Source organism: Balaenoptera physalus, assembly GCF_965194825.1.
Source record: "Balaenoptera physalus genome assembly, chromosome: 18".
NCBI lineage: Eukaryota > Metazoa > Chordata > Mammalia > Artiodactyla > Balaenopteridae > Balaenoptera > Balaenoptera physalus.
Genome location: NC_138899.1, coordinates 68,476,542 through 68,498,760, shown reverse-complemented (window position 1 = coordinate 68,498,760; position 22,219 = coordinate 68,476,542). Strand labels below are relative to the sequence as shown.

Sequence of the window (22,219 nt, the reverse complement as noted above, 5' to 3'; positions counted from 1 at the left end):
AATTTTTTTGTTCTAGTTCTGTGAAAAATGCCATTGGTAGTTCGATAGGGATTGCATTGAATCTGTTGATTGCTTTGGGTAGTATAGTCATTTTCACAATGTTGATTCTTCCAATCCAAGAACATGGTATATCTTTCCATCTCTTTGTGTCATCTTTAATTTCTTTCAACAGTGTCTTATAGTTTTCTGCATACAGGTCTTTTGTCTCCTTAAGTAGGTTTATTCCTAGGTATTTTATTCTTTTTGTTGTAGTGGTAAATAAGGTGTTTCCTTAATTTCTCTTTCAGATTTTTCAGCATTAGTGTATAAGAGTGCAAGAGATTTCTGTGCATTAATTTTGTATTCTGCTACTTTACCAAATTCATTGATTAGCTCTAGTAGTTTTTGGTAGCATCTTTAGGATTCTCAAGGTATAGTATCATGTCATCTGCAAACAGTCACAGTTTTACTTCTTCTTTTCCAATTTGGATTCCTTTTATTTCTTTTTCATCTCTGATTGCTGTGGTTAATACTTCCAAAACTATGTTGAATAATATTGGTGAGAGTGGGCAGCCTTGTCTTGTTCTGATCTTAGTGGAAATGGTTTCAATATTTCACCATTTAGAACAGTATTGGCTGTGGGTTTGTCATATATGGCCTTTATTATATTGAGGTAAGTTCCCCCTATGCCTACTTTCTGGAGAGTTTTTATCATAAATGGGTGTTGAATTTTGTCCAAAGCTTTTTCTGCATCTATTGAGTTGATCATATGTTTTTTCTCTTACAATTTGTTAATATGGTGTATCACATTGATTGTTTTGAGTATATTGAAGAATCCTTGCATTCCTGAGATAAACCCCACTTGATCATGGTGTATGATCCTTTAATGTGCTGGTGGATTCTGTTTGCTAGTATTTTGTTGAGGAGTTTTGCATCTATGTTCATCAGTGATATTGGCCTGTAGTTTTCTTTTTTTTTTTGACATCTTTGTCTGGTTTTGGTAACAGGGTGATGATGGCCTTGTAGAATGAGTTTGGGAGTGTTCCTCCCTCTGCAATATTTTGGAAGAGTTTGAGAAGGATAGGTGTTAGGTCTTCTCTAAATGTTTGATAGAATTCACCTGTGAAGCCATCTGGCCCTGGTCTTTTGTTTGTTGGAAGATTTTTAATCACCGTTTCAATTTCAGTGCTTGTGATTGGTCTGTTTATATTTTCTTTTTCTTCCTGGTTCAGTCTCGGAAGGTTGTGGTTTTCTAGAATTTGTCCATTTCTTCCAGGTTGTCCATTTAATTGGCATACAATTGCTTGTAGTATTCTCTCATGATCCTTTGTATTTCTGCAGTGTCAGTTGTTACTTCTCCTTTTTCATTTCTTATTCTGTTGATTTGAGTATTCTCCCTTCTTTTCTTGATGAGTCTGGCTAATGGTTTATCAATTTTGTTTATCTTATCATAAATAAGCTTTTAGTTTTATTGATCTTTGCTATTGTTGCCTTCATTTGTTTTTCATTTATTTCTGATCTGATCTTTATGATTTCTTTCCTTCTGTTAACTCTGGGCTTTTTTTGTTCTTCTTTCTCTAATTGCTTTAGGTGTAAGGTTAGGTTTTTAATCTGAGATTTTCCTTGTTTCTTGAGGTAGGATTGTATTGCTATAAACTTCCCTCTTAGAACTTCTTTGGCTGCATCCCATAGGTTTTGCTTGGTCGTGTTTTCATTGTCATTTGTTTCTAGGTATTTTTTGATTTCCTCCTTGATTTCTTCAGTGATCTCTTGGTTATTTGGTAGCGTATTGTTTAGCCTCTATGTGTTTGTATTTTTTACAGTTTTTTTCCTGTAATTGATATCTAGTCTCATAACATTGTCACGGAAGCAACCTAAGTGCTCACTGACGGATGAATGGATAAGAAGATGTGGCACATACAGACAATGGAATATTACTCAGCCATAAAAAGAAACGAAATTAAATTATTTGTAGTGAGGTGGGTGGGCCTAGAGTCTGTCATACAGAGTGAAGTAAATCAGAAAGAGAGAAACAAATACCGTATGCTAACACATATGTATGGAATCTAAAAAAGAAAAAAAAAAAAAGGTCATGAAGAACCTAGGGGCAAGACAGGAATAAAGATGCAGACCTACTAGGGAATGGACTTGAGGATACGGGGAGGGGGAAGGGTAAGCTGGGACAAGGTGGGAGAGTGGCATGGACATATATACACTACCAAACATAAAATAGATAGCTAGTGGGAAGCAGCCGCATAGCACAGGGAGATCAGCTCAGTGCTTTGTGACCACCGAGAGGGGTGGGATAGGGAGGGTGGGAGGGAGGGAGATGCAAGAGGGAAGAGATATGGGGACATATGTATATGTATAACTGATTCACTTTGTTATAAAGCAGAAACTAACACACACATTGTAAAGCAATTATACTCTAATAAAGATGTTAAAAAAAAAGAGGGTAGATATCATGTTAAGTGTTCTTACATGAATAAATAAATTAATAAATCAATTAAAAAAAAGAAGAATCAAGTAAGAGATTTCTAAACTACTATAAAGTAACAATAATCTAAATGTTGTGGTAACAGTACAAGGATAAACATATATCTCAATGAAATAGAGTTGAGAGTCAAGAAATAATTCCACACATACATGTGTGGTCAACTGATTTTTGACAAGAGTACCATGACATTTTGATGAGGAAAGAATAGTATTTTCAACAAACTATGCAGAGGTACAGAGGTAACTGGTTAACATCTTACTAAGCAGAATAAAGTTGGACCCTTATCTCACTGCATATTTAAAAATTAACCCCAGATGGATCAATGACCTAAACATGAGAGCTAAAACTATAAAAATTTTACAAGAAAACATTTGACTACGTATTCATGACATTTTCACTAGATTCTTAGACATGACACCAAAAGCATATGCCACAAAAGAAAAATAGATAAATTGGACTTCATCAAAATTAAAATTTTTTGTGCTTCACAAGATACCATCAGTAAAGTGAAAATATAACCCATAGAGAGGTTGAAAATATTTGCAAGTCATATATATGATAAGGGATTTGTATGTACAATATATTAAGAACTCTTAAGATTCAATAATAAAAGACAAATAACCCAATTAAGAATGGGCAAAGAATCTGAATTGATATTTCTCCAAGGAAGTTATATCAATGGCCAAGAAGCACATGAAGAGATGCTCAACACCATAAGTTATCAGGGAAATGCAAATCAAAACCACATAAGATACCACTTCATACCCACTAGGATGGCTAGAATAAAAAACTTTAGAGAAAGAATGTTGATGAGGAAGTGAAGAAATCAGAATTCTCATACACTGTTGGTGGGAATATAAATGGTTCAGCCACTGTTGAAAACCATCCTGGCAGTTCGTCAAACAATTACATGTAAAGTTACCGTATGGCCTAGGAATCCCCCTCCTAGATACCTACTTAAAAGAAATGAAAACATATGTCTACACAAACCTTACATGCAAAAGTTTATAGCAGCATTATTTATAATAGCCAAAAGGTGGAAACAACTCAATGCTCATCAGCAAACAAATGGATAAAAACAAAATTGTATATATATAGAATGGAATGTTACTTAGCCATACAAAGAAATGAAATACTGATGCATTTTACAACATGGATGAGCCTTGGAAACATTATACCAAGTGAAAGAAGTCAGTCACAAAACATCGAATATGTGATCAAATTCATATGAAATTCCAGACTAGGAAATCTATAGTGACAGAAAGGAAATTAGTGGTTGCTTAGGGTTGGAGAGGAGTGGGGTGGGAAGATAGGTCGGTGATAGATAAAGGGTACAGAGTTTCTTTTTGAGGTGATGAAAATTTTCTAAAATTGACTGTGGTGACGATTACACATATCTGTGAATATACTAAAAACCATTGAATTTTACACTTTAAATGAATGAATTATATGGTATGTGGATTATATCTCAATAAAACTATTAAAAGAGATAATTACTCTTCAGATGATGGAGTAACCTGAAAATTTATTATGATTGAATATAAAGCTTTTTGAAAGATAAAATGTAAAACTCATTAGAATTTCATCGACTTGTTTGGCTTTAGAAAACTTGAGGAAAAATGACCCATTTATCTCCTGCAGATTGGAGGTTAGGCTATTTAAAACCATTAAGCGAAATTCTAAAAAAAAAAAAAAAAAAAAAAAAAATCCTCTTTTTCAGAATTGAAAGGACTCACTCCTCTTTAATTCTATAGTACAAATGTGATGATTTCCACATCTCTTTCCATCTCTACTTCAAGAGAATTTTGTCATGACAAACTCCTACATGAAATTCTTTAATGACTTTCAATTGTACCCAGGATAAAAACCAACTTTTTCATAACTATTACTCATCTTTAGGAACTGACGTAGACAACTCTTGTTCTCTTTACCCATGCTGGGTTGGGTGCTCCCCCAGATGCTCCCCAGGGACAGCATCATGCTCATCAGACTGCATTGTTATTTCCAGAAGATTAACGTTTTTTTAGTTCAGTGACTCTTTGGTTTATTTTTTTATTCTCAGCATGTATTGCAATGCCTGTCACAAAACGTGTGCTTAATCAGTGTTTGTGAGTGAAGGAATAATTTTTGCAAAAGGCAGTTGACTCGGTGACTGGGTAAAAATACGAAGATGCTATTTGATCAACTTGTCACCAATTAAATAATTTTTTCTAGGCATGAAATTAAACACTGCATCTTTTCTGTATTTCTTATTACATTTCTACCACAAAGAAAACTAAAATACATACCTCATTTAACAAAATAGTGTCTTTTCACATGGCTTGCTGGATGATGAAGAGAAAGAAATCCAGTCTATAAACCCTGACTGCTAAGCACCAGCTGTCTGGAGAGCAATACTGTTTCTAGTGTCTTACACTGTGAAACATTAAGTGAGATTTTCCAGACTTGACTTTGTGAGCTCCTCTAGAAGGTATACTTCATCTTTCTATCCCTGTTGTCTGCCACAGGGCTGAATCTCTAACTGTGTGGAGGGCAATAGGAAATGATAGAAGGTAAAAGCAAAATTAACGATCTACATCACCTTATGAATTGAGTTACAATTTCCAAATTTGTGCTTTATAAAGTGGCAACTTTGAATTTTATTGGAAAAGAATTCCAACTGTTTCCATTGCTTAAGCAATTCAGTTACTTGCCATATTTCCGTTAGAGAATCAAAATATTGGGGTATTATATAAATCATTATGATTCAGCCAAAATTCTAGTCCCTATTTTTTATTTTAGTTATTAGTGATAATTTTTCTTTCTAATGCAAGCCTGAGAAATGATTTTAATTAACATGGGAATTTTATGCCACACTGTTTATCATCTAATCATTATTTTTTTGTGTGCACTAAATTTCTTTGTTTAATGTGTCATGTACATTCTCATGTAGTTTTAATTTCATTATTCTAGTTTTACTAAGTTTACATTAATGATACATTACTTTTTTTATATCCAAATTATTCATTTGTTGTTGTTGGTGTTCACTGTTAAAGCCAAAAAGAAGCATTTTAAACAAATGATTGGTAATTTTAATGGTGCATACATACTAGCTTCAAATTTAGTGATTGTTCTTCAGAAAGTAGAGGGTTAGATCATAATTCAGCAATCCCAGGCTTTTTCAAACAGCAATTGGATTTCATGAATGGGTGCATTTGAAAATTTTTTGTGTTTCTGGTTTTCAGTCTCATCACAGCAGTTTTTCTCATTCTATATTTCTTTTCCATCTGATTCAGGAAGTTGGGAGAAATGCAATGGAATTGAAATAGTTTGAGTTTTTTTTCAAACTTCAGAAAAGTCTGGCTATAATTTCTGAGTAACTAAGTCAGTTGTTATGTCATAAAAAATGATTTACTAAACTTTCTTTTTGTCACCCCAGTTTCACTACTACCTGCATGTTTACCTGTCCACAATCCTTTTCTTCATTACCTCTCTATGTATGTGATCTCACTCCTCAAGATGACTTTTTTTCCGTAAATCTGCATAAAGTACTTGGAAAAAATAGAAAAAATAATATTGTTAGGTATAAAACATAATATAAAATGTAACATTATAAAGACTTTAGAAAAAAAGAACTGGAGAAGATCTTCATGATCTAGGCCTGGACAAAGGCTTCTTAGAATTGCCATAAAACATAAGGCTGAACATTTGCACTTAATCAAAATTTTAAAATTTTGCTCTGCAAAAAACCCCATTAAGAAGATAAAAAGATGAGTTACAGATTGGGAGAAAATATTTGCAAAACACATATCTGACAAAAGAATGGCATCTAGAATATAAAAAGAACTCTCAAAAAACTCAGCATTAAGAAAAAAGCACATAAATAATGTAATTAGAAAGTGTACAAAAGACATATACATATATTTCACCATGATGACATACAGATGACAAATAAGCACAAGAAAAGTTGTTCAACACATTAGCCATCAGGGGAATGCAAATTAAAACCACAACGAGACATCATTGCACAACTATCAGAATACATAAAATAAAAATTGGTGACAGCACCAAATGTTAGCAAAAATGTAGAGAAACTGACTCACTCATACATTGCTGGTGAGTATCTAAAATGGTACAGCCATGCCAGGATACTATGGCTGTTTCTTATAAAACTAAGTATGCAACTACCATACTACCCAGCAATTACCATTCTGGTCATGCCAAGACCTGTCCATGAATGTTCATTGCAGCTTTATTTGTAATAGACAAAAACTGGAAACAGCCCAGATGTCCTTCAATGGGTGAAATGCTAAACAAATTGTGGTACATCCACACCATGGAATAAGACTTAACAATAAAAAAGGAACAAACTACTAATAGTGTAACACCTTGGATGAATCCTCAGAGAATTATGTTGAGTGAAAACCACTAATCCCCAAAGGTTGCATACCATATGATTCCACATATATAACAATCTTGAAATGACACAATTATAAAAATGGAGAACAAGTTAGACTGTCAGGGGTTTGGAATTGAGGGGGGGTGTTTAGGAAATGGATGTGGTTAAACAAAAGGCAATACCAGGTATCCTTGTAGCCATGGAAATGTTCTGTATCTTGACTATGGCAGTGGATACACAAACCTATACATGTGATAAAATTGTACAGAACTAAATACACACACAAGCCCAGCTACGTAAGTACAAGTAAAACTGCAGAAATCTGAATAAGATTGGTGGATTATACCTACATCAGTATTATGCAGTATTGTACTATAGATCTGAAAGATGTTTCTGTTGAGGGGAAAATGGGTAAATTGTACGTGAAATTTCTCTGTATTATTTCTTACAACTTCATATGAATCTATAAAGGTCTGAAAAAAATTTTAAGTTTAATTAAAAATAAAACAGAAGAAATAAGCATTCACTGAATATTTTATGGTGTCTATTTTCGCCCACATTTCCACTTTCCTATTTATTTGGTACTTAGAACTTTAGAAAGATGACTTAGCATTGTTCAGTATTTTAGAGATCGATGGGACATTTTCATCCAGAAATTTCAAATATCAGCAGATGAAGTCTGAATGAGTGAACTACCCAATTTGTGGTCACTCCACAGCAGCTATGAAAACATGCCAGCTTCCTGCCTTCTTCCAGGCCACAGGGCATTTTGCATTGTGAATGCTGAAGCAACACGGTGAGTTATTTCCTGAGAGTAAATTAAACCTCTCTAAGTAGCTGACGGTCTGAAAGGAAGTCAGTGCAGATAAACTCTTACTCCCAGAGTGGGGAAGCCTAGATCATTATCTTCAGGCTCAGGAAAAGATAATCTTTAAGGAAAAAGACATTTGGTAAAACAATTAGACCTAAAGGCAACCATAAAAACAATAGATTAGAATTAATTAAAATCCTATATTAAAGAAAATTCTTTAAAGTTATAAATTTTTAGTCCAATTATGATCCAAGCCTGGAAGAACAGTATTTGCAAATGTTGGGGAAAGAGAAATATTGTCTTAAATAGCGAAAAGAAGTCCAGCATGGCTGAAGCTTAACGTGTACGAAAGAATGATGCTGAGAAATGATGCTGGTACCATCAAGTGGGGCCACTTTATTCAGGTCCTGCTGTGGAATCTGCACTTAAACACAAGGGAAATAGAGAGCTCTGCAAGACTGAACAGAGAGAAAAGTGAGCATATTTGCCTTTCAAAATACCTCATCGTCATTGTTTCTCAAGTACTCCTGAAAATCTCGCGTTTGACCCAATAAGTAGCTCTTCCAAAGAGCTTTTAGAATAGCCTATGAATGTGTTTCGAAAGGTAAAATAGCTAGTGAAGGACTTTCTTTGAATGGATTAAAATGTCTCTGCTATATTAAATGGCTCTACAAAAGGCTTCCATGATACCCTGCTTGATGAAAAACAAGTCGCTAAGTTATACGTATAGTATAATCCCATTCTTGATAAAAACAACAAAAAACCATAACCTATATGTATTCATATATTAATATATTTGCAAAGGCGAGGAAAAACATATGAAAAACAGAAAAGTATTAGCAGTGATTCCATAAGGAAATTGGGAATCAATGAGAGACGACAAATTTTAGCCCAGCCACATCAACGTTTTCTGAGCAGTTGAATATATAAGCTTTACCCATGAAATTCAAATGAAGGAAATACATGAATTGCGTGAAACAAATAGCACCACTGTCCAAGAGAAATGTACTGCAAATTACAAATGCAAGCCACAAAGGTATTTTTAAATCTTGTGGTAGCTCCATTAAAAAAAAGAAACGTGAAACTAATTTCATTAGTATATTTTAACCCAATGCATCCAAAATATTCTCATTTCACCATGTAACCAATATAAATATTAATATTTTGCATTGTTTTCATACTAAGTCTTTGAAATCTGGTGTGTGCTTTACACTTACAACCACATTTCAAGTGCTTAGTAACCATATGTAGATAGTAGCTATGATGTTGGACAGGGCAGCTCTAATGGAAACTGATGGTTTTGCTACTGGTGAATTTCTCTGCCAGTGAAGCGACAGCCACACTGTTTGTCAGCTCAGTGACGGCATGGCCATATCTAGCCCTGGTCCCATGGTCTCAATCTTGGTTCTGCTTCATATTTTCCAGCTCTATCCTGTATCAGTTAAGAAGGTTTAATATTAGTCAATACATTTTATTATTACCAGTGTGCACATAGAATTGTCACAAAATCTACAGGTTGAAGTGAAAGTACTGAACAATGCATTTTTAGAAAACAGTAAGAAACCAGCTTTAAAAAAAAATCTGTGAACACAGTTTTTTAGGGGAAAAATGGTAATATGATATTAACTCAAAATTTTAGCCATTGAAAATTTGAACGACTATAAATATTTTCTACTGAAGGAGAGGGCAAAGAAGAAATAATTCCACAAAAATAAAAATTCATTAGCCAAGACTTTTATGACGTGGTGTCTTATCAGAATATCTAGATGAAGAGTTTTTTCTTTAAGCTCCCACTCAACCACTGAGTAGCTGGGTAAATTTGAAAATTGCCATAAATGCCCTGAGCCTTAGTTTCTCCAGTTATATATGGAGAACTAATATTTAATACGGTTTTCAAATTTTACAAAAGTCACGTGATAACAATATATAATATTGTTATATTATATATATTATATATATTATTATATATTATATATATAATAATATATAAATAATTAGAATAAAATTTTTGAAGTTGAATTTATGGAGACTACCACCTATTTTAAATTTCTAAATTCTACAGTTACTGGACAGTCTGAATTTTGGAGACTATAGGACAAGAAAAATATACAATAAGGCTAAACTGAAGAAATAATTTTCAAAATGAGGAAATACAGTCATAAGCTTGGCTTTTAAAAAATTTGAGTCATTGTGAAACCATCCATGTGTCATACTTACAGAGACACATGGATGGTTTTTGCTAGGCTGGTTTTTTGGGTTACTACCTAAACTGTTGAAACTGACAGATGTCTAAACTGTAGAAATTCTGCTGCAAACACAATGCACAAATAAGTGAGAATGAACGGATTTCAGTACTTGATGTCTGGTCTTCAACAGATAGTCATGGGACTGGACAATCATTCACTCAATCAAATCACAGAATTATGAAGGGTTATTGAACAGTAGAAGAGTGCATTTTTATGCCACTGGTTATCTATATTCCTTCCACACTGGCTGAAAAATTGACTGCTTCTTTGAGAATAATATGATAAGTTTACTACCCTTAACTCTTCATCAAATTTTTCTTTATACTCCAACAGTTACCCAAGAAATTTCATTGTTTGCGTTTGTGTGCTTGATGACTGAAATATGTCAAGTTGCTATCCAGGTCAAGGCAAGAAAGTGAATATGCTTTCACAGTATTTTAATTGCCAGCCCGTAAATAAAATATCTAATTTAAGAATTTTTGATATACAAATATCCAACTTATGAAACAGTTACATTTTGAGGAGGATTATCACTTTGAAAAATAATCATAATTTTACAAAATAATTCACCACCATTATTTCTTTTTTTACAGAGCTAGTTCCCTACTGAAGTTAATATAGATTTATTTACACAGATATTTTCAGGAATATATTCATCACAAACAGTGGAGAACATCTTTATAGCATTCTTTCTTGTAAATGGGTTTTCCAAAACATACCTATGGTTAAGTGAAGTGCTGTGAACTGAACCTAATTCTACTAAAGTTATACTGAATTTTCTAGATCCTTTTCCACCCAACCCTGGCAACAAATAAGTAAATAAATAAAGGTGAGCAACAAGAAGATCAAGAGGGCATGAAGACAAGATACATTATTTACACAAATCGAAGCATGATGTCAAATCTCTCTCTGGTGTCTAGGAATTTCTGTTGATAGAAATATGAATAGAAATCAGAAGCAGCCTCAAATTACTCACTTAAAAACTTAAAAACACATCATCCCTTTACTTTGCAATTCTGCTGTTGTTTTATGTTTTCTTATTCTTTCCCTGCTGTTCCTCTTCATTAACACTACCTAATATAACTACATATTTAGAATAATATCCAATTCTAGGATATCCAGTACAAGCAATATCCAATATTTTGTTTAAACTCATAAATACCTCTGTCAGTGACATCCGAGGATTGTTAGAAACCATCATTTCTGGAACACTGAAAAGCAGGGTGTTAACCTGCTCCGAAGAAATCCTTCTACTATCACCATGTTTACCTGTAAAACATCAGCACCCTAACCTGATATAAATAAGCTACTGGGAAAAAATTTTTGGTTGCTTTTATTGGTGTTGGTGTTATTGGAAGGAACAGAGGAAATTTGGAATTAAATTTCTGGTAAAGTATGTATCATGGTGATATATATGATGTTTACCTTTGGGGGAAAAATATACACACACAACAGAGGCAGCAAAAAAGGAATAATTGGAAAATACCGCACGTATTGAGAGTATGACTGCAATTCCCCTACTACTATATGTCTGACTTAGAACAACTCGAGTATTTCACTGTCTCCCAGGGCTTATTCTGAGTCCTAACATATTTGAGATAAAGGTGTTCCTGAAGCAGTCAGAACATTCGTTAGGCTTATTGTGTTTCTCTAAACCTCCCTGGCCCATTCCTAAATCCCTAGGACAAAATCCAGATTTAGGAATGAGCAGCATGTCAGTGCCTTTGGCTTTCCTGAAAACTAAAATCTAATATTTCAAGTTGAATTCTGATATCCCATATCAAATCCATTTAAAAAACTCTACTAACTTCTATAATGTAATTGTCTAAAGAGTCAAATACATTACCTCTTTAATTTTGCATATTCCTTTTGCTTTACAAGAAGGGACACAAATTTATGGAGTTTACCAAACTCATTCTCTCAAACTGTAGCATTTCAGAAGTGGCAACAGTATTGTCTATGTGTACACACTGTTTTGCGTGGTCTGCATTCTGAGAGGCAGTACAATAAAGCAGTCAAGGGCGTGGCCTTGAAGAACTCATCATGGCTTCATCACTAGCTGTGCACCTCAGCTTAGTTAGTGCTTGCCTCGATTTCCTCATCCAAAGAAGTGGGGATAAGAATAGTAGCTACTTCAGAGGGTTGTCACGAGCAGTACATGTGTGTTAGTACACGCATAGCACATAAGACAGTGGCTGGCATTGGTATCGCTGTTAGTTCTTATTTTTGATGTACGGTAATCAGAAACTGGGTTTTGTAATACTACGCAGTTTTTGGTCAATGCTAAATCATATGTGATTTGTCTAGTCCATGGAGGTAATTTTTGATGAAACAAACTCAGCATGTTTCTGTTGATTTGAAATAAATGCTATTGCATGTGGTGAGGAAAATTCTATTTCCATGGTGGCTTAAATAGATACAAGTTATAGAATTTAAATTTTAAGAAGTTGCCAGCACCTTTTTTGATATTAGGTGAAAACACTTCCTTTCCCTTGAATGAGTATAACATAAGGTAAATTACCTTATAAACAATAGAAGAAACAAGCAATGAAGATTTTTCCCCATGGGGAAAACTGTATATCTATACCTACTGTTAAAATTAATAATGATTTTTGGGTGATTTTAATTCTAAAGAAATACCAGTCACTGGGGTAAAGAAGAAGAAACTACTAGGTTTTTGTACTTCTTTTGAATTACAAAAATGTTGCACTGATGGAAAATAGGATTTAACTTTGCTTAGATTTAGATTATTAGAATGAATTCATTTTCATCTGGATGTTATGAACATGCAGTCATCTCGCTTTGTTTAAGGTGCTTAAATTGTTCCAATTTATTGTTATTCTTTTCTAGAACTTTGGCACATTTTTGAAATTCCCTTATTCACAAAGCCTCATATTTATACTGATTGGTAGGTGAATCTGAAAAAGGTCATTAAAAAAAACAACATTGAAATAAAAATCATTTTCTAACAAAATGCCATTAAAAATCATCAGTCATCAACATTTATTAAGACGAACATTTCCTTTACTTACTGAAAGGAAAAACTGGGCAACCTAAAACTCTAGAAATTATACCTGACTTTCATTTTAAAAGTCTGAGCTTGACTCTGTGAGAAGGAGGCTTGTTTGCTTAAACTGTGTATGATAATGTTTTACATGTTCTTTAAAAAAAATTGGATAATATTTGTGTTTTAAAGCCAAACTGTAGGGCTGAGTGAAAAGTCCTTGCTGAGTAACCATCTCTAGAGACCCTAAAAAATTGTGAAAAGCTCTAATATTTCAGCTACGTTGTTTTTTGCATATAAAAATATCTATTATAGGAGTCAACTAGCACATATTGAGTCACATTTGTTTTAATTGAAAAAGAGAGCTAAAAATTTCCTGTAAGTTATTGCAACAGTACAAGAATACAAGGTGCATTTATTTATTAACAACAACAACAAATTGTAAAACAAATTGTGAAAGCAAAAGCGGGCTACAAAACAAGGGTGTTTGATAGCCTTTGCCTTATTTAAACATGACATGTCGATACGCCCCAGTTGATAAATGCTATAAAGTGTACGTTAGCATTGGCTCATTCATCTTTAAACATCCCCCACCCAGTGCACTATATAAAATGTGTGTTATGGATGAGAAATGCTTCCTCCGTCAAGTATCACAATCTTGTGGTCACGTAATCTTCGTGGGTGACCATGTCTGTGAGGTTTGCGTCATAGTCTACACTGCAGTCCTCTTCCTTTGAGTGTTTCTCCTTTGGTATGATTGGAACCGTGTCCTCCACCACCACCTTCTCTGACTTGAACGAACACACTCTCTTGCCCACCTGTAAACCCAGGGAATCCGTATTTCTTTCTCGATGATCTACTAATATACACTGTTCGCTGAGACCTGGGATGTTCAAGTCACCCCGGGAAGCTAACCCTCGAGATTCCAGTTGGATGTTTGTCTCTAGTGGTGCTTCAGCTTGTTGACGAGCCACCTCTTCTGAAACGGAGAAGATTTGGTTTGCATTTTGCTCGGCAGCGTGTTGTTTTGATCGTCTATGAAATAACCCGAAGTTTTTGATATCGGTCACAAAATTCACTTTTCTCTGCTTCTCCCTCGGTGGCTCCTGCACCACCAGGGCGGAGCCGTTGCTGATGGTGTGTCTTTCGGAGGCGATCGCTGCTGATCGTGGGTGAATCAGGGTGGTTAAGTCGAAGAGGCTAAAGTTCTTTTTCTTGTCCTTGATACTACCTTCGTTATCACTCTTTTCATCCAAGTCTGCGGAGTTAGAAGAATCCTTCGTGCCCTGAGCAGATTGGACCGTAGAGAGTTTGGTTCCTCTTAGTAACCCCAGAACTTCAAAGCGGAAGCTAGAAATGTCTTGCTTTAGTTCCTAAGTGAAATGGAAAATGACGAAATTAGTCTGTGACCTAAACAAATAAACATTAGGAAACATCATCTGCTTGTTTCATATATGGATCTGACATGTCTTCATTCATTTTTGAGAGCTAGGCTGTCCACTCTGCTGTGGTTCTGTTTAGAATTGTCAGTTTTCCCAGGGGCACTTGTATCTATTTGTTATCTCCTAATTTCCCCATGGGAGTTCTGTAGTAATTGGAGACTTCCTATGGTTGATGTAAAAAGAAACAGGAAGAGTTTTCTTTCCCACCACTCTGTAGTGGAGTATGTTGGGTTTCTTTGGAACTACAGTTTCAAATTCTTTCTCTCCAAAATACTCATCTGCTTTCAAGTCATCTTACATTGTCTCAGGGACATTTTGCTGTCCAAGGGGATATCTAAAACAAAATAATTAAAGTGGAGTCTACCCTCCCAAGAGTTGGCAGTTAGTTTCAATTGTTTATTACCTTGGAGTTGATTTTATCCCAACCTCTGGGGATGAAAAATCAGCCACTAAATCCTGGGAACTGATTCAGAACACACAGCACTTCCTAGATTCATCCCTTTATCTTTTGGGGCAGCTGAATTCTCAGTCCTAACCTGCTGGTGGCCTTGTGGTGGCCTCCTGCCTCCAGTCCGTCTCCCAAAGCATCAGGAATCGTTTAACTCCAAGATTCAGAGGTGTGACAGCAAAGAACGTTTTGGATCCTAGCCAACTTTCAATCTGTGCTTTAAGTTTTGCAATTTCTCTCTCTTCTTACCTAACTGGCTGCTCATATTTATTCTCTGTTAAGCCTGCTGTTTTTCTTTGTCAAAGGTCTCCTGTAGGGTTTTTTATTTGTTTGTTTTTGCCTATGAGATCTTACTGACTTTAGTCAGTCTTCCAAAATCTCTAGCAACTCATGCAGGCTAACAAAGGCATTTTATACACATGATATGAGCAAATATATACTTCATGTATTCTACCTTTCTTCTGTGATAGAATTGAAAAAAAAAAAAACTCAGGGAGAAAAAGCTACATTTATAAGCTACAGTTAAGCTCAAACCTTAAATTTTCTTTTACCAAAGCCATGCGGAACACAAAGAAGGTTTTTGTTGTCATTGTTTTCAGAACGTTGGTTACTAAGTGTTTCAGGTTTAGAAATCAGACTGACATTTCCAAAAGTAAAGCTCACTCAGTAGAGTGTGGCTGGGATCGGCAATCAGAATGCCACAAGGCACTAGGATTTTCTCTGCTTCCGAATAAGTCCCCTCGATCTTTCAGATTAAGTCTGTTTGAAAGCAATGTACTTTGAAAAGAAATTTTACCACTTTTTTTTTTTTTTTGTATATAAATCAATAGGGCTTGAATTTAAAAATCAGAAGACAGACAGGCTTGCTCAGAACGCGTGGTCCAGTTTCCAGCTCTGGTGTTAAAGGTGCTGCACCTGGTTCCACGCTCTGCGGAATCTGCCTTTTGGCGACAAAGATGAAAGTGGTTACCTTAAAGTTCTCCTCAGTCAGACCTTCTTCAGTTTTGGCGTCTCTAATCATTGCAGCCACGTATCGCTTTACCAGGTTCCTCATAACTTCCTGAGGCATTTGAAAACAAGAGGATTGATATTCAGTGCATAAATGTGAATTCTCTCTTGAGTCAGTTCCAAAGAGGAGATTGTGCTTTATTTTAATGTAAGTGTCAAGATATAAGAATAACTTACTTGATATTGGTGATGTCTTCTTAAATTATCAGCAGCTCGCCTCTGAAAAGGGAAGGGACATTTACTTTTTGGTTATAGTGATATTGTACCATTCTATAAAATAATGCCTGGTTCTTTTAATCAAGAATATTATTTTCCTCATTTCTGCAAAGTGGGAATTTTGCTGGACAACGGACAATAAATAGCTAGAGAGAGTGCTTCACATGAATCAAAAGAATGAATGAACCAAAACAACAAAGGGCAAGGTTATAATTCCTATGGCATTTAATATATAGAATAAGTTAATGATGATGGCAAGATTGTTCTTTTAATATGTGATGAAGAATTAAGTAATCATACTTAGTATGTATCCCAAATCATTTTAAATGATCCTAAGAGATACAGATGGGACATATCAAACACAAAATAAATGTCAAATAAAAATAAAAATTTGATGGATAAAAATCTAGCATTATAACAATATGAAGATCTTCATCAATATCAACATAGCAACATTAAGAATTTAACCATGATATAAAACATGTAATCAGAAACACTGTTAGACAGTGAACTCCCCAACACTTAATTTCAAGCAGATGTACATTAAGAGGAGATTGCTGTTTTAATTAGATGGTTGAATTTAACAAAATAAAATAGAAGGTTCTGTTCAAAGATAGGGTTCATTAGATTTTAAAAAAATAAATGTGACTCTGAGCTATCATTTTGAAGAGATCAGAATGGTTTGGGAGCAGAGCTGGTGTTAGCACACAGCAATGATTATGGAGTGTAAAATGGAGAAAGATGTTTAATGACTAAAAAATGTCCATTATAAATTGAGTTAAATAATAAATGACAAATTATATATTTGCAGATTTCACTAGTATTCTAAAGATACTAGAAAAAAAGCTATCATAATCCCAATTTTATGCATGTCAAATAAATATCAGTATCGATTCTTAAGGAAGAAAACTAGCCAAAGTAATGTAAAATAAAAATTCTTCTGTTACAAGGTAATGAATTTGGTAAATTGTGAGAAAGCAAAAGAGATAACATATCTTGGGTTTAATTAAGTCTTTTGATCTTGTTCCTTACTAAATACTTAATCATAGGCTGCTAAAATGGAATTTTGAAAAGGGCTGTGCATATATCACTGTGAAATGATATTAGACAAAAAATCAAACAATTCAAAAGAAACTCTTTTTTTCTCTTTCGGGCAGTAGGGGAAATTGGCATTTTCACTGGCCATGAGAAGGGATTTGTGTTTCATGACTATTAGTGACTTTTAGAAACAGATGAGACCATGCTTAACTTTCTAAAGGCCACTAATGATTGGAATACCATTCAATATTACATGACTCTTAAGAAACAAATTTTCAAATGATTATGGTATTAATTAAAAGACTGGGAAATTTGAAACTCATACAAAACTAGAACATCTTGAAAGAAATAGAGCATGGGAATTTTATGACTGGGCCACAAGATGGAGGTATGTGACTCCTGTTGAGACACAGATCAGCTGAAACCAGAGACAAAAGCACTTCTGGAAGGAAACAAGCCTTCCAGGTCTCCTTCACTATTTTTTAAGTGAACACAAATACAAAAGCAATCTGTACGCTAACTTCTTTAGCACTCTGAGTGTAAATATTGTACAGGAGATCGTATTCCATGGTTTAAGTAAATAGAAACTCTGAATTTAATATAGAATTTAATCGACTCAATTTTTATTATCTTGGGGTTCTATAGCATTTCGCTAGTTTCGTCTGCAAAAAGCCAATAAAAACTAGTCAGCAGAGAGCAGTTTGAAATCATGAGTTAACTTTAAATTTCCTTAATGCAAAACTAAAACTAGGGATGACAAAATCAGAAAATTATGAGTAATAAGTGAAAATTATCATGATGCATTTTAGTATTAAAATGAGCACAAACTGTCTTCCCTTCAGTAGAACCTTACTCATACATGAATTTTAAAATTGTAATGCAAATATAAAAAGATCAAAGATCACACTTTAAAAACTAAATCCAGGTTTATTTTTCTAGGAAAAAAAATTTTTTAAGCAAAATAGTCTGGCCGAAGGAAAGAACATAGAAAAAGTTTACTATGATAACAGTAAAAATCTATTCAATATCCATAGCCCGGGTTTAAGTCTAAGTTAATATAGTTAATTGTTTTTGACAACCAATTTGTTTCCACAACTAGATGGTCATACTACAAAACAGTTTTTAGTCTTGTGAGATTACATCAGCCAACTGAACTTCACTATCCTAGGAAGAAAATAAGAATGGATGCAGTTAACCATCTTCTGAGTACTGAAAGCAAAAATGAATGCAATGAATTCACCAGTTCTTATTGACCATTACTATCAGGGCTACCTGTGTCTATTTTCTTACTTTCAGGGAGGTAATGTGGTGTGATGTTAAGAACACCTGGGACTGAAGGTGACTAAGCCGGAATGAGGAATTTATCTCTGAGACCCTCTCCCTTCCACATGTTTTATTTTGCAAGGTAAAGATAAACTCACTGAATGATTTTGAAGATTAAATGAGATAAGAGATTTAAGGCTTCTGTTACTAAGGAATGTTAGTTCCTGTCCTTTCTCCATTATTTTCCCTTTGTGATTAATATTATGATTTAACATACCTAAACAATATGTTTTAAAAAAATATTCTTGAATCACAAAACCTGTGGATAGTTTAACACATATTGCGATTGCCCCTGGAAAAGTAAAAGAATGTACTTAGGGGTAATTATTTTTCTTTGTGTGATTTGCATGGCATTTCATGCTTGAGAAGAACATTTACTTTAGCTAGAGAGTTGGATGCTTTAGCCTAGGCAATAGAGATTTGGAGATAAGAAATTCATATTTAAGTGATAGGGTGAAGGGATGGTCCTGGTAAATATGGATGCATGTAACACAAATTCTGTAGGCAGTTATTTTTGTTTTATTAAGACTTTATTATTGTTTAGAGCAATGCAAGATTCACAGCGAATTGTAGGGGATGGAACAGAGATTTCCCTTAAACCCCTGTCGCCACACACTCTTAGCTTCCCCCACCATCGACATCCCCAACCAGAGGGGTGCCTTTGTTACAACTGATGAACCTCCAATGACACATCACTATCACCCCAAGTCCATAGTTACATTATGTTCACTCTTTGTGTTGTACATTCTGTGGGTTCTGAATGGAAAGGAGGGGACAGTAAGAGTCCCAGGGGGACAGGGAATGTTGAGGGGAAACAGAGCTGGAGGCCTGGTGCTGGGGTGGGCGCATGATGACTAAGATTTCTAGCCTGGCTGCTGAGATGTTGGTGCTATTAGAAAAATAATAAAGAATTCAATTTGGGATATGCTGACAAAGGACATTAAGGTGGAGATGCCACTGTCTATTTTATATTTGGGGGGAAGGTTAGGACTAAAGAAAAAGATTTGAGGATTATATGCATAGGTGCAAGAGTGGATACAATCACAAGTCCACATTTCTTGGCATTGCTAAAGGGAAACTATCATGAACAATAAAATCTTCGATAAATTGTGAATATATCTAATAGGAATGCATAAAATATTCCTTTCTTTTTAAATTAGCTTTCTTAGGCTAATACTAAAATTAATTTAATTATCTAAATTCTCAGAATCTACCAAAGGTCAAGGAATACAAGATCGGGTTTCAAATTTCAATACATGACGACTGACATGTAGGCATTAAGAACAGACATGTTACTTATTAGAACCGAAGAGCTGGTCTAGTCTCATTGCCTCATTTATAAGCAAGGAAACCAAGGTCCACACAGTTGAGTGAATAACGAAAATACTACAATGTTCTAAAGGCAGTGCCAGTTCTAGAATCCCGGGCTAGAAATTACTCTTTCCTCCTTGCTTTTTTGATCAAGTAGACACTAAGAGACATATGAGAACATCTGCTCTGCATCCTATGACTTTGCCTCTTTCTCCCAACACATCTTAGTTTGGGGATCAGCATCCTTTCCAGACTGGATCCTCATTTATTTGAATAAAAATTAACCACAAAATGCACGGCATATGTTGTACTAGTTTCCTAGGGCTACCATGCAAAGTACCACAAAGTGGGTGGCTTAAAACAACAGAAATTTATTATCTCACACTTCTGGAGGCAGAAGTCTCGAATCAAGATGTTGGCAGTTCCACGTTCCCTCCGAGACTCACAGTAGAACCCTGCCTTTCCTCTTCCTAGCTTCTAGTGGTATCTGTCAATCTCTGGTGCTCCTTGGCTTATGCCTGCACAATTCCAATATCTACTCCATCACCACAAGACGTGCTTCCTGTGTTCCCAGGTCTTCAAATGTTCATGTTCTTATGAGGTCTCTCCTCCAATAGGAGCTCATCTTAACAAATCACATCTGCAAAGACCCTGTTTCCAAATAAGGTCATATTCTGAGGTGCTGGGGATTTTGAGTTCAAAGTATCTTTTTTGGGGGAGACACGATTCAATCCATAATATATGCACTCTTTGCCATAAACATAATGATCATTTTTGGCAACCGGTGACATCATTAAATATTTATAATAGAGCTGCCACCAACAATACCTCGTACGTTTGCAACCTCTTGGTTGGGTAAAGATCAGCTGCACTTCAAAAGGATTTACTCTCATAAGGGAAAACGTTACATCTTATAACTCTCACTGGAAGTGACTAAGAACAGAATGGACCAATGTGTGTTTATAAAAGTAATATAATGAAGGACAGTTCATTAAAAAATACCTAAGTGGGTAAGAGGTATATAATTTTTTCAAGCCATTCACATGTTAAACTTTGATTGATAAGTGATCTGCAATGACTAGGGGTTCTCTATTTTTACTAAAAAGTAATGAACGAGGTAGAATTATAGCATAGTAGACCTGGGTTAGGAATAAAGAATTTTCTGTGGATGAGTTCATGTTTACAGCGTTACTGAGAAATTTGTGGAGTTGCATTTGGCAGCTTTTTCTAAAATAACTTGGGTTGATTTTCTGTTATGTTTAAGAAAAATGGGCCACATGACTGATCAGGGACCTTCCTTCCCTAACTTGATGTCTAGGAAAAATATTTTGGAGGAAGACATGCACTTTAAGATGGCAGTTTTCTCCACGAATTATATCGGAAGTCTGGCACGGTTCTTTGGCAGGGTGGCTTTGAACGCAGATGCCCAGGGCACACCTGCCCACCACATTAGCAGATCTCTCTCTTTGCAGGTTCCTCCTGATTTGTTAGGACAAGACAATGGCAGTATTTGGATCACAGAACTAATGATAATGGAAACGACCAACTAGTGAGAAGCCTTGCTGCCCAGAGGTAACTTCTCATTTCAGTAGCAGTGTCAGGTTGCTTTAGAGCAGGAAGGGTTTTGCAGCTATGAAAGAAAGGGCTCTGGGGAGTCCATGGTGACATTTTGTCACTCTTTATCTCTCGTTTTCCCGGGTCCAATATGTGGAATGTCAGGCTCACTCCACGTAGCTGGTTCCCTGCTGTCAATTGTCAGTGCCGTTTTCTCTCATTTCCACTCTGGTTTTGGTCTATCACTGATTTTAAGCCCATGAATTATGCCTTTTATTCTCTGCTTTGCTGAGTGAATCCCTGAAGGGGGGCAGCTTGCTGTGCTCTTCTTTATAAAAAAACAAGTAAAAAGGCAAGGGGCCATTTCAGGATGTGATCCCTCTGTAAAGATTGTAGTTTGGCTCATTTATAGATGGATCTATACATATTGTTCTCTATAAACATACTTTCTAAGCATATAAAAATAAATGATATAAAAAGCTGAAGGTTGCCTTGTCAAAGCAAGTATTCAGGATCTCACTCTTGAAATACCAAGAAGAAATTTGTTCCTCTAGATTCCCACTTAGGAAAGAAAATTTAATTGAAAGGTCCCATCAGCAAATCTTACAGCAATAAATTAGGGATTGAGAGGTACCCACGGATGAACACAGTCATATCTGTAAGATTTGTTGGTAGGCCTGTGAAAAGTCATGAAGATTAAGGGATGACACATTTTGATAATTATAAAACATGAAGTCTGAAAGGCAAGTACTATTAGCATTTTTTCTTTAGTAATGCTAGGTGATATTAATCCATTCACTGCTCCTAATTCTCTTGCAGTGACTTAACTGAATGTATTTCTGTGGCAGCTGGTCAGGCATGAGTATCCCATCTGTGACCCCAGAGTTGAGTGATGCTAAGGGGCCCTAACAGAGATGGTGTTTCGTGTTCCCCTCACTATGTGTTCCAGAGAAAGTGGGAAACA

General features: G+C 35.2%; 1 protein-coding gene across 4 annotated transcripts in view; it reads right to left on the bottom strand.

The window, feature by feature from the left end:
• Window positions 1-13,320: 13,320 nt before the first annotated feature.
• Window positions 13,321-22,219, bottom strand: part of TRPC4 (transient receptor potential cation channel subfamily C member 4) — a 171,653-nt gene continuing 162,754 nt past the window's right edge. For all 4 annotated transcript variants that reach the window (XM_082435554.1, XM_082435553.1, XM_082435555.1 and 1 more), the window contains 3 exons: window positions 15,991-16,032; window positions 15,776-15,865; window positions 13,321-14,288 (listed from right to left, as the gene is read on the bottom strand). In XM_082435554.1, coding sequence (XP_082291680.1) covers window positions 13,566-14,288; window positions 15,776-15,865; window positions 15,991-16,032 — 855 coding nt within the window. In that variant the 3' untranslated portion in view covers window positions 13,321-13,565. The remainder of the gene's footprint in view (window positions 14,289-15,775; window positions 15,866-15,990; window positions 16,033-22,219) is intronic.